The 13,755-nt window shown below is 38.0% G+C and overlaps 3 protein-coding genes across 4 annotated transcripts; 2 read left to right on the plus strand and 1 right to left on the minus strand.

Annotated features, from left to right (window-relative positions):
• Positions 2,236-2,881, minus strand: LOC109720219 (WRKY transcription factor WRKY51-like). Its single transcript, XM_020247154.1, has one exon. The coding sequence runs from the start codon at positions 2,793-2,795 to the stop codon at positions 2,490-2,492; it is 306 nt and encodes a 101-aa protein (XP_020102743.1). The 5' UTR covers positions 2,796-2,881; the 3' UTR covers positions 2,236-2,489.
• On the plus strand, positions 7,074-10,386 carry LOC109720217 (glutaredoxin-C8). Of its 2 annotated transcripts, none has more exons than XM_020247152.1 (4): positions 7,074-7,328; positions 8,579-8,652; positions 9,161-9,280; positions 10,114-10,386. In XM_020247152.1, exons 1-4 carry the CDS (start codon positions 7,162-7,164, stop codon positions 10,176-10,178), a joined length of 426 nt encoding a protein of 141 aa, XP_020102741.1. In that variant the 5' UTR covers positions 7,074-7,161; the 3' UTR covers positions 10,179-10,386. The 2 variants fall into 2 exon arrangements, with proteins under 2 accessions (XP_020102741.1, XP_020102742.1); XM_020247153.1 differs by lacking the exon at positions 10,114-10,386 and adding an exon at positions 9,366-9,885 and having other exon boundaries at positions 7,084-7,328; positions 9,161-9,259.
• Positions 12,231-13,584, plus strand: LOC109720216 (xyloglucan endotransglucosylase/hydrolase protein 24-like). The gene is made up of 3 exons (XM_020247151.1): positions 12,231-12,602; positions 12,698-12,891; positions 12,988-13,584. The coding sequence occupies exons 1-3, from the start codon at positions 12,330-12,332 to the stop codon at positions 13,376-13,378; spliced, it is 858 nt and encodes a 285-aa protein (XP_020102740.1). The 5' UTR covers positions 12,231-12,329; the 3' UTR covers positions 13,379-13,584.

Raw genomic sequence — 13,755 nt, forward strand, 5'->3', positions numbered from 1 at the left:
TATAATAAAGTAAAAATAAAATCACAGATATTATATTGTAACTTTTTAAATGGCAAAATAATAGTAGTGCAAAGAATAAAATCCCAGGGATCTGATTGAAGTTAATTTACTCATTTTTTTAAAAATAAGTCAAGTCATATATATGCCATTAAATAATTTTGAATGTGGAAGAGGCTCTCCATATTCAATCCCTATTAAAGTCTAATATTCTTTATGCCTCTCCATTTTTTAAGAATTAATTGTTTGGTCCACCCCTGAGGTTTTATTTTATTATATTTTCACTACTAGTTTTTTTTTTTCTTTTTTTTTCTCTTTTAAATGGTTTTATTTTATTATATTTTCACTACTAGTTTCCTTTTTTTTTTTTGTTTTCTCTTTTAAAATACTACCAATGGGCTCATGGGATTTGTTGGATACCACCCAATTTCAACAAATTTTGCCCACTTTTTAAAGATGCCCCCACATTTAATTAATTTTAAATAAAGTCCACTTTGACAGCTCATAGAAGGATTATAAAAATCTTGGTACTAAAAAATATAGTTGGGAAGATAATAATTAAAAGAATCACAAAGTCAGCTTCTCTTTATTAAGAACAATGCAACTGGTCCTTGTTTAAATTTATTTTTCAATTGTCTCCTTTTTTTTAAAAAATATTATCTTTTTCATATTTTGTTAGGTTTATGGCTTAGGCAATTACTAATTACTACTTGGGCAACCATTAATTGAGGGTTAACTGAAGTTATTGTGCATATAATTTTGCCAATCATGCACATTCCAAAATTCTCAGTGGGTCAAATTTGGTTGTTCTTGTTGAAATATTTATGGGGATGCTAGATTCATATTATGGGATAATTTCAAACAAATTTATAAGAATTTTGTACTTGACAATTTGTATTGTCATATTGTATTGTGTTGTGTTAAAATTTAATCCACAATCTAAAAAAGTTTAAGTTATGTTTATTGGAAATCAAATGAACTGTAACTTCTTAAACTTGTTCGGGAGATTGTTGTTCAGTAACATATATACAACCTAGAAATTAAAGTGTATATATATTAATATATATATATATATATATATATTATATATATATATATAATATATATATATATAGTATATATATAATAGTAGAAACACTTTCTTTTTTTTTTTCAAAAAGAAGAAAAAAGAAAGAAAGAAAAAAGAAAAAGCCCCCAATCAATATCATTTGGGTCAGCAAGTAATACAAAGGGACAAAAAAGTAATTACGAGGTGTTTGAGGGGGCGAGGAGTAAGGTAAGGTGGGGACTGGGGGGAGAGCAGGGGAGGGGTGGGGGGCGCACATGCTGACGAGGCAACCGCCTCGAAAACCGCGCGAGTCAACGCGACATAAAAGCTCTCGCCCTCGCGGGGTGGGGGCCCACCGGCCGCTACCTATGACTAAAGCCAACTAATCCAGCCACGACGGCGGGGCCCACGGGGACTAAAGAGGTTTGACCCGCGCGCGTTACACGACACCGGACTCCAACCCCGACCTCTTAACTCCGCCCTAATTGGTCGCGCGTCCGCGCGCTACGCGACAAACTCTTCCATCTATCTGCCTGGTGTTGATCATGCTCCTCCTCCTTTCTAGTCAAACAAATGTCATAATAATAAATTTTAATTTCCTCAATTTCTCTCTCTCTCTCTTTTTTTTTCTTTTTTTTTTTCTTTTTTCTTTTGGCTGTAATAAGATTAAGGAATATAATAATAATAATACTAAATAATAATAATAATCAGAACACAAGACTTTCTCATGAATTTTTTCTCGGGATAAATCTGAAAGCGGCTATATATATATATATATATATATATATATATAGCACGATGAACAGCGATCGAACAACGGTAGATTTTCATAAATTTTTTCTCATTCTAAATTCCTTTTTTTACAAAGTCTAAATTATCCGAAAATTAATAAATAAAACAAAAGGAAAAGAAAAGAAAAGAAAAGAAATTTTTTTAAAGAAAAAAAAAACAAAGAAGAAAAAGGAGGAGGAGGTGACAATAGTAGTGAATGACGTGGTGGGTGGGTGGGCCCAGGCACGCATCAGGGGACGAGGGTGGTGGTGGGGGTTGNGGGCATTTTGGTGGCGACATATAAGAGTCGCCACCGATACGGGATGCTTTGGCGGCGACATATAAGGGTCGCCACCGAAAAATAGAGTATTAGTGGCGATATTTGTCGCCACGATATCTCCTTACTTATCCCGCCACATCTTCCCTCCTTTTTTTTCAGCACTCACACACCCTCTATGCATAAAGACCAATTTACCCTCACCTACTCTATATACATTGTATAAACAGTGGGGTTTTTTTTGTCAATTTATATTAAAAAATAGTAAAAATTTTTTACCTTACTTCTGAACCCTTCTCAAACCCATTTCGCTTTTCTCTGTCTCTCTACCTTAACCTAGCTCTTCGTCCCCTCTACCTGTAGTAGCCGCACGGGTAAGGGGAGCCCTTGATCGGCTTATGCCCGTACTTGCGCCACGAGAACTCGTCCGCCGGGAGGAGGAGGAGGACGAGGCCTCGGGTCGGTGGGGGATGGGCCGGGGCGGAAGCGGGCGTGGCCAGTCCGGTTGAGGATGGAGATCATCTTGCGGAACTTGGAGACCGTCTGATCGGCGATCTCCTTGCAATCCAACGGCTGGTACGGCCCCGCCGGCCGCGAGAGCTGGAACACCATGTGCTCCAAGCTCCGCAGCCCCGCCGCCGCCGCCTCCTGGATCGCCGCGTGCTCGTCGATCTTCGCGCACCCCATCAGATCTACGGTCATCCTATTCTTCTTCTCCTTTCTCCTCCAACTCCCCTTTCGTCTCCGCTACTTTATCCTCTCTCTCTCTCTCTCTCTCTCTCTCTCTCTCTCTCTCTCTCTATTCTCTTCTAATTTCCTCTTCCTCTCCGCTGCGGAGGCCGAGTGTGGTGTTTATACACATATATTATATAGACACACGCGCACATAGCCCCCCGACCCGAGGCAAGTGGTGAGTGGTGACCAACGAAGATTCGAGTCAAACGCGGCTCGGATCCGACGGTCACGATTCAATCAAGCCCGGTGACCTCCTTATTTTATTTATTTATTAAAGAAAGAGCCCTTCCTTCTTTAGTTCAAATATGCAGCTAGACCCATCTACTATATACTATTTTGCACTGTAGCCTTCCCTTTGCCTTTTAACGAGAGACTTTGTCGCAATCTAAAAAAATGTAACATTTTTTCAACGTTAGAATTTTTTCTACATCCAAATCCTAGCTTAAACTTTAATAAGACGACAAGATTCACCATCCCAACAATAAAAATTATATTTTAATATTATTAGCTAAAATCTGTTAAATATTTTATAGAATTTCTGCTGAATACGAAAAACCTTTTAGTCTAACTGACGAGAAAACCTACTCAAATAATAATAATAATAACAATAAAATCAACAGTAAACAACCTCACTTAGAAAAATCAAAAAGTTAAGTTGCGCTATTATCTTGTAGTTTAGGGGTGTCCGTACACTTTTACCTTTATTTTATTATTTTCTCTTTACCGTGATGGTGACGGCTCTGCTCGTCGGGCCCACACAATAGGTACCGGTACTAGTTGGGGAAAAGCAACATAAAGAGTTATCACGGATAAATCAGGACCGTTCAATAGGTGGACTTTTTATTTTATTTATTTTTTATTTTAGGAGAAAAAATTTTTAATTTTGTAGAGGGGGTTATTATAATATTATATAATATATAATAAAATAGTAACAATTAAATGAGCGCAACGTGCCTTGGCTTCAAAGTCAACCTTTGAAAAATTGCGTCCGGGAACAATGATGGAGCATTAAAAACCCCTCAAATTCTCTGTCTCAGTATCTTCGCGAGATCTCCTTGTTGATTATTATTAATTATTACATTAATTAGAGACGAAACTGGTCTGTTGAGTTTTTCTAATTATTAGAGTTAACATTGATGTGGACTCACATGCACGACTCATCGGTTTTGTACATGTACGGAAACTGAGTTATTGCAAAGTGTTACTTCCCCCAATTCAATTTTGAATCTGAGCTTTACTCGATTTGAATTTAATTTTTAAAGTGTATCATATAATTCATTTAAATATTATTAAGGAGCTCTTATTTGAAAAATATTATCAATACATTTAAAAGTATGTATAAATATATGTACATTTAACATGCATAATTATACTCTTTTGTAACCGATTTATGTATTATTTGGATATATCTAATTAATTAATATTCGTATCTATTTATTTAATTTTAAACAAAGAAGATATACACGCCACCGAGAGGCCCTAGTTAAATGGTTGCTTCGTAGCCATTGACCCGGATGATCATGCGGTCATGCCCACCGTCTGATTTTAGCGGTGTGAATCGATCGGACGGTGCGGACATATGAAGATAAAGATGTTTTACTATTTTCGGATCTGGCCATTGGCGCTCCGACACGTGGAGGGAAAATAGTGGAGCCGTGGGGGACTAGATGTCCTTGGACAACGTGCCGGATATCGAGGAATCGATTTTTCCAAATAAAAAATAACAATAATAATACATCTATTTTATCAAAAGTAAAAGACCAAAAAAAAAAAAGTCAACCGTGGGGTTTGGGGGTGGAAAAGTCGACGGATTTGAAATTTTTTGCAATTGCGGGATTTGAATTAGTCATGGTTTCAGAATTTGAAATTTTGACAATTTGTGGTCGTGGTTGATGGGGCAATTACCGTTGACCGAATTGTACTACCACGTGTGGGGTCAATCTGTTCAATTTGGACCGTTGGATTCGTGAGCTTTTTTCTTATGGGGTTTACTTTTTGGATTTTTCATGAGCTTGCTTAGGGAGAATTTGTGGGGTCAAAGCTCAAAATAGCTTACACCTTGTGAGAGGTAAAGGGGCTGCGTATAAGAAACGTTAGGAATAAACTAGATATATTTGTCCTTTTTTTATTATTGTTTTGTTGACTCGAATAGTTTGTTCCAAATGTTTCACATGAGGAGAAGAAGAGTAAATTGTTTTTCATTTTTTCTTATTTTTGATAATAAAGTATTTTACTTTACAATTTATACTATTAAATATAATTTTATATGCTTAAATTATGTAAAAAAATATATAATAATCTTATTTATAGTTTAGATTGAGTGCTTAGATCTTATTTAGATCTAGTTTTACAAAATCAATCACACCTCACCAAAAGAAAAGAAAATGAAATAAAAGGGATAGAGGAGCAGTGTTTTTTTTTTTTTTTTTAAAAAAATAGGTAACATGTTCCCCGCTTCATTTAATAAAAAAATAAATTTAGCTATATGAATTAAAATAGTCAGAATCTCGAAAGAAAAATAAAAAAGATGGAATAAAGAAAACGAATAAAAATCTAAAATACATACGATTCCTAGCACGAAGTAGATACACTTGTCGAGGTGGTGTGAGGTAGGCGTCCCCTAGCTCAACAGAGGGCGGCCCACTCTTTTGCCAATGCCTCAGCACAATAGAATTTTGGCTTTAAATTTTGGCTTTATAGAATTATATATATATATATATATATATATATATATATATATAATATAGTAGGGATAGAATACTTGTAAAAGTATTATGGGGATGATAATTGTGTGTTTTTAGTCCTTGGATGGAGAGATGTGAGGTTGAGATGATGGTGGTAGTGGTGGTAGTGGAATAGTGTTAATTCAAGGCTATTAATAATCAAAAAGTAAATCCAATAGCTTAAAACCTAATAGCACCATGATGGTGATACTTGTAAAAGTATCATAGCTCAACTCTCTCTCTCTCTTCTCTCTCTCTCCTCTCGGCTATATATATATATATATAGATTATATAGCGAGAGAGAGAGAGAAGAGAGAGGAGAGAGAGAGAGAGAGAAGGAGAGAGAGAGAGAGAGAGAGAGAGTAGGGATGCAAACGGGGCGGATCTGGGAGCGGGAGAGCCGCCCGCCTCCCCCGCCGACTAGCAAAAATCCGCCCGCTCCCGCCCGAATCGTGACGGGTTAAAAATACATCCCATAATCCGCCCCGCCTCGTAACCCGCCTCCCGCCGGCGCCCCGAATCCGCCTCGCCAACTAATATTTTTTATAAAATATAATATTATTAATATTTTTAAAATATAAATTAATAATTTTAATAATATTATATATATAATTTAACAATATTAATGGTAAAAATTAAAAATATCAATCACAATTCAAAACAAAATTCAAATATTTCAAATACATTAGAAATGAGAGTAATAACTTATTTGTATTTTAAACTTTTTTATAAATATATTATTTTTTTGGAATATTTTTAAAAATACAAATGATATTCGGGGCGGATTCGGAGCGGATCATGGCGGGGCGAATTCGGGGCGGATTTGGGACGGGTCAAAATTTTTTCCGTTTCCTGCCCCGAATCCGTCTCAGATCGTAAAACTTATCCCGTTTCCTGCCCCGAATCCGTTTATTTTCTCCCATTTACTGCTCCCGTCGGGGCGGATCGGGGCAGGAGCTCCACCAACCCGGATCCGTTTGCATCCCTAATAGAGAGAGAGAGAGAGAGAGAGAATTGAGCTCCTATGCTTTTAAAAGTATCAAGTTATTGGTGCTTGTAAGTTTTCGGTTCTTGGATTAAAGGATGTGCGGTTAGGATGATGTGGACTCTCTAGGATTGAGTGGTGGTTAGTTTAATAGTATAATCTAACGGGTAAAATGATCAAAAGCGGAGATCTAACGGTAAAAAATTTACAAATACCAAGTGCTTGGTACTTTTAAAAGTTTTACTTGTTACAAAAGAAGTGTATTATTGAAGGACCGGTCTACGGATGATGTGGTGAACCTGGTTCTGGTAATGAGAAGTCCTGCTTTAGTGAAAAAAAAAGAAAAGAAAAAAAGTTGAAAAGAGTAGGAAGTGGTTGGGGCCCAGTAAGGCCCAACATGGTATCGGATTTTGCTACGTTATTCCACCTCTTTCACTTTTGGGCTAATTCTAGGCCCAACCCATTCGATCGTCTGTCCATACTCTACGGCCCAAAGCGTCGCCACGCTCAGATCTCGTTCCCTCATCTCGTCTCCCCTCTACTCCCCAACTCTCTCTCTCTCTCTCTCTCTCTCTCTCTCTCTATCCCACTAGGGTTCGGCTTCGAGCTCGGCGAGGTGACAACAATGGCGGCGGCTGGGAGGAGGGGGCTCGGGATGGCGACGGTGGCGCTCCTCGCGGCGGCGGCCGCAGTCCTCGTCGGCTTCCCCTCGGAGGCCGCGACCAAGGTCTCCTTCGTCAAAAACACCATCAAATCCCACGACATCGTCATCTTCTCCAAATCCTATTGCCCGTATATCCCTCTCTCTCTCTCTCTCTCTCTCTCTCTCTCTCTCTACTTCCTCTAAACCCTATCTTTTGGGTACAAATGAGCTTTTCATGTGACTCGATCTTAATTTGCACTCAGCAATTGGTAATCGCATACACCGTAACTGATTAAACCGATATATTGCTCTTTATTTTTGGATCACAGCTGTTTGTTTATGGATGTGTTTGTGTAGGATGTGACTCGATTTTTAAGATGTGTTTCTACTATGTATTTACAAGTTGATGATGGATTTAGTGAATAGTATGTTGGAGTGGCAAAGTTATACTGTAGGAAGTGAATAATTTGTCTTTGGCTGATCATTTTGATGTATCGAAGTTTACATGCATTTGTCGAGGCGGGTATCATATAAATTTCGCACCATGGGAACTAGGGGAATTTGGATTGATGCTGTTGTATTAGTATTTTGTTGAATAAAAATGTGCAAGTAGCATGTTCGATTTGTGTTCTATATTTTTTCTGGTGTCGGCGTTCGCGATAGTTGCTCTAGTTTTACCTTTGATAATATTACTCGGTACTCACTTGATCATGCGACAAATTGTTTGCAGGGCAATCTTTATGATGATAGTAACAGCATGTTGTAATGACTATATTAATCATTTTGATATTCAGGTATACTAGGTCTATGTGAATGCAAGGGCTGGTTATGTTAGAAGGAAATACATATTCGCGTACCTCAGTTTTCTAATATATTAGAAGGAAGCATGTATGCACATTCCTCAGTTTTCTAATAATTTTAGAGAAGGTTTCTAATTTTTCGCCTTCTTTTAGATTTTTAGTTCTCTCACTGCATTTCTAAGGATGTTTCAGTAAGAGCTTCAACTTTCTTCGAGATATACAAAAAAGTTGATGCCTTATTTACTGTTTTTGTCTTCCCCTTGTTGGCCATATAGCTCTAACAGGGGCTTGAAACAAGCAAAATTAATTGCCTGACCATGTTGAAAGACCCTTCTAATAGCGAATGTTCAAATATTAGTTTATGTCAAAGTTTTTGAGGATTTTACATTGGAGTTTATTATGTCTATTTCTGCCTATTTCTGTCATATGCTTTCCTCACATGCTTTTAGCCTTTTACATAGCATGCTGATGAACATAATAAGAGAGATACTGTTACATTACTTATTTAAAGTTTTGTTATTCTATAGTCTGGCGGCTGTGTTCTGTTGTCGTCGTACAGCTTTATTGAAACATACTAATGTAAACTATTGATTCAACAGATATTGTAGAAGAGCAAAGGGTGTTTTCAAGGAACTGAAGAAAGAAGCATATGTCGTGGAGCTGGACCAGAGAGGTTGTTTATTGGGAAAAACAAAAAATATTTAGTTTTTGTCAAATCTCGGTTGCTTATTTTAATTATTTTCTTGCTATTTTCCACATCTTTTTCTCTCAGCTGGCAACTAGCTTTCTGACGAACGAGGTAGTTCAGCGTGTTTTGCTTGAAGAGAGATGAAAGAAACAATTCTATACATAAATTATGTCAAAATTGCATTTACTATGTCATAGAGTTTGCAGCTATTTAATAATTAAACTTGAATGGAAATCATATGTATGAAAATGTAATCAATGATTCATATATATGTAAGGAAAAAAGCGAAGCATGTGCTTTTAATATTTCTTGCTACAATCCTAGCATAAATCTGAAATAACTCACGCCCCTTTGTTATGCTAGTGTTTAACGCTACAAGCAACAGTGGTAAACGAGATTCTCTCATTGGCTTTCCTTTGCATGAAACTTTTTATATTTGTTTGTTTCAACTATGATATATGAACTATTTATTATTACTTTTTTAAACTTGCAGAGGATGGATCAGATATTCAGGATGCCTTATCTGAAATGGTCGGAAGGCGCACGGTTCCTCAAGTATTCATCCTTGGAGAGCACTTGGGCGGCTCCGATGGTAACAAAGTCACTGCTTTTGGTATCTCTTCTTATTTCTCGAAAATTCATCTTCCACTTTCTGATATTATTTTCTCCTCTCCCTCTTTTCTTTAATCGGTTTTCAGATACTGTCGGCGCATATGAAAGCGGCAAACTTGCGGAACTCTTGAATATTGACAACTCAAAAGATGATCTTTAGATGCATCAGGATATCAATGCGTCTGTTCCACATACAATAGTGGCTATGATTGGATAACAATTGCATGTGTTGCAACACTCTTTTTGCAAAATTAGGTTTTTTAGGGCTTTTAAGTAAGTGTTGCATTCTGTGGTTCCAGTTGTTCATCATTCTATGCATTGGATACATCTTTTATATCAAACAGATCAGAATCTCTAGCATGTTTTAGGGCCGGTCGGTGCCGGGCTAGCCCAAACTGGCCCATGACTTTAGCTCTTTGATGGAATGTCGCCGGATGGCGGTGACACTTGCGAGGCCGATCGGGGAGGAGCCTCTTCGCAAATCACAATCTGGTTGAGCTCGAAAGCCCAAAGATCAGCCAACGAAACACACTCGTAGGATCACTTAACAAAGCGCAGCACAAACAATAAGAATCATTATAAGTTTAAGTTTATTGTTGAATTGAATGTTTCTTCTTCGCCAATTGCAAATTATTTTGGTTCATGATTAGCAGTCTAACTACATGCCAAGAATGATTTAAGCAAGAATCATTTTATCATTCTTAAGGGGCAACCAACTATTGGACATAGTAGGATGGAAGTAACAATTATTCTCGCTAACAAACTGAACTGTTTTAACCCCTAATCAAAGTGTTTTTTTAAAAAAAAAGTTATTGTAATATTATTTCGATGTAGCTCTTGTCGATCGGCGATCAGCGAGGTGCACTACGAGATCGACTTCGAGTTTCTGGGGAATCTAAGTGGAGATCCTTATGTGCTTCACACCAATGTGTTCAGTTCAGTCAAGGGTCGGCAAAGAGAGCAGCAATTCTACATGTGATTTGATGGTACCGCAGATTTTCATAAAAATTCAATCCTTTGGAATCCTCTGAACATCATGTAAGTAAGCAGTGTTTGTATGACTCAGAATCTTCTAATATGATACCATGTTAAATAATGTGTTATTTTAACGAAGGATAAGACTTCAATAAAAGTGTTCAAAAAATATAACAATAACAAATTTGGGCTCCCATTCCCCATAAAGCAGCCCATGTGCTTAAACGCGAGTTTGTGGGATGGCGAGAGCTGGGCCACGCGAGGCGGGCTTGGGAAAGGCTTATTGGGCCGATGCGCCATTCGCAGGTCACTACGGCCCTTACCAGGAATTGGGCCGGGCTTGGATCGGGAAATACTATGCCCAAGCCCGGGCCAAAAAATGTTGCGTTTCGGGTCGGGCTCTTATCTATTTTTTTAAAAAATTAATTCCCAGCTTAAAGTCCAAGCCCGATGCCCAATTTCCATCAGGCTTTGTGAAGGCCCATTTTATGCATTTATCATATAATACATAAATATTTTTATGGTATAAAATTAAAATAAAATATCTATTTTTACTGAAATTTGATAACATTAAAAAATTAGTATCTAACATCAAATCTAATAAATTCCTCTAAATAAGAAAGAAACTGAGATTGTTGATTTATTTTGGCCGTGCGCCTTTCGTTTCAAATGAAGATACACCTATATATGCAGTGTCATTGCTAGCTGTTCTTTCATTATTTTGTATGTACGTGATGGTACTCTTGCTGTAGCATGCACACGTGTTGGTCAAAATAAGTTGAGCTGTAACATGACCGTCGCGCGCCTGGAAAGTCCACTACATTCTAGACCCCTCAAATTGTTTATTAAAAAAAAAAGAAAGAAAGAAATAATGCAAAAAGTTCCTCTCCTCCTCCTTACTATTTTAATCGCTTACATAACTTTAAAATATTTAAAAAATTTACAAAATTTATTTGAAGTGTAGACTATTTTAATTTAACTATCCAATTTTTCTATTTATTTGATTTGAATTAGTCAATGGCATTTTGACTTTAAAATTTGAATACCCTATTTATATGTATAAACTTATTTAGTATATGTAACACAATTTCACAATTATAAATTTATTAAAATAAATAATTAATTTAAAATTTGAAATCAAAAATATTATTGACTGATTCAAATCAAATAAATTAAAATTAAAAAAAAAACTAAATAGCTATATTAAAATAATCTATCATTCAGATAAATTCTATATAATTTTACCAACTATAAAAAATTTACTTTTTTAATAAATAAAATAAGTTATCAGCAATACGCAAACCAGGCTCCAGCTATAGTTGCAATGGATCTAGGAAACCTCCTCCTAAATTAATTAAAATATTATTTGTCCCCACGACTCGCCACATCTCCCTATTTTTTATTTTATTTTTTTACATATTTTGAAACAAACGTAAACCCTAGATTTTGCATGGGCGGTGTATGCGTGGGCGGCGCACCCAGTTAGAGCTGCCCCAGATCCAGCCCAAAACCGCGTGTACTCTCGTTTTAATAAATAATAATAATAATAATAATAATAAGATAAGAATAAATAATCGAAGGCCCCAAATTTCGAAATAGCCCTCTCAGCTTTAAGTAAATGTTACCAAATAAATTAACAATTATATCAAAATTAATAGTTTAGACTACTTTATGCAAATAAAATCAGATTAATCGACTGACAGTAGCTAATGGATGATAAAATTTTAAAAAAAAATTAAAGCCGAGGGATTTATTTTAGAATCGCTTATTTTTAAAAAAATCTTTTTATATTTGTACACATACCAGTACTAGATCTGTTCTTTACATATAATAATAAGAAGTATGATCTAGCCTACGACAGTTGTCGCCGACCAAACCCACTGCACCTTCCTATACCCTTCCTTAAACCCCACATCCATCCATCCATATTATCAATATCCTTCCAAACCCTCTATATATACTCACTCACACATCACTCCTCACCATATAACTACACCCAATTCTCCTCTCTCACTCTCTCTCTCGTTCTCAGTGATCATCACACTTAAGTTGGTTCCTCTCTCTCTCTTACGACAATGGCAATCTCTTTTGGTGCTAAACTTTGGCTGCTGCACGTTCTGCTCTCCTTCGTCGGTCCGGTTTTCGCCGGAAACTTCTACCGAGACGTAGACATTACCTGGGGGGACGGTCGTGCCAGCGTCGCCGACGGCGGGCAAGTCCTCGCCCTTTCGCTCGACAAGTTCTCGGGCTCGGGGTTTCAGTCGAAGGACGAGTACCAGTTCGGTCGGATCGACGTGCAGCTCAAGCTCGTCCCGGGGAACTCCGCGGGCACCGTCGCCACCCTCTACGTAAGAACCTCTCCTTAGAGTATATTCCTTTAAAGTTGGTATTTGCGTGCGTGCTGTGTTTTGCTAAAAATTCTTGTTGGCATTCTTGGCTGCAGATGTCGTCGCAGGGCGCGGATCACGACGAGATCGACTTCGAGTTCCTCGGGAACCTCACGGGGGAGCCTTATACCCTGCACACCAATGTGTTTGCTCAGGGGAAGGGAAACAGGGAGCAGCAGTTCCATCTCTGGTTTGATCCAGCTGCAGATTTTCACACCTATTCCATTGTGTGGAATCCGCAACACATCATGTAAGGGCTCTCGCTGGATTCGAGTTCAGAACCTCCTGCTGTAAAAAGAACTGTATTAACTAACTAACTTTCTCTTGTCTGTTTCTTTGCTCGTAGATTCTCGGTCGACGGCACGCCGATCCGCGACTTCAAGAACCACGAGGCGGCCGGGGTGCCCTTCCCGACCAGCCAGCCGATGAGGGTGTACGGCAGCTTGTGGGACGCCGAGGACTGGGCGACGCAGGGCGGGCGCGTCAAGACCGACTGGTCGCAGGCGCCGTTCGCCGTCTCCTACAAAAACTACAATGCCGACGCCTGCGTCCCCTCCTCCTCCTCTTCGTCGTCGTGCGGGGCGGCTTCGTCGAGCATCAGTTGGTACAACCAAGAGCTCGACTCCGCGGAGCAGGGGAGGATGAAGTGGGTGCAGGATAACTACATGATCTACGACTACTGCAAGGATGTCGAGAGGTTCCCGCAGGGGATGCCGGCGGAGTGCTCGCTGCCGTAGAAGATCTTCGAACAGATGTTTGTGTATTTTGATGCACTGCAAAATGATGATTCTTTTATTTGTTCATAGTATTTATGGGATTTAGGATTACAAATTAAATTCATTTGGTTTATCGTATTGATAGAACAGATCATCTGTAACCGTCATACTCAGGGTGTATAATGCAAAAGAATTTGTTTAGATTTTTTAGCATTGGAACCATAATCTGAGCAAATTGTGCAATCCAAATGCTTGCTTTACTTCTTATACACTTGGTTTTTTGTTTACATATGCACATGCCCTAGAAGAGTTCATCTGTTTCAAAATCTGCATCATTAATAAGTGAATTAATAATGTTAAGTTACGAAAAGGAAATGGAAGAGTACTAGATACTGGTT

The sequence above is a fragment of the Ananas comosus genome, linkage group 14 (assembly GCF_001540865.1).
Source record: "Ananas comosus cultivar F153 linkage group 14, ASM154086v1, whole genome shotgun sequence".
Classification (NCBI taxonomy): Eukaryota; Viridiplantae; Streptophyta; class Magnoliopsida; order Poales; family Bromeliaceae; genus Ananas; species Ananas comosus.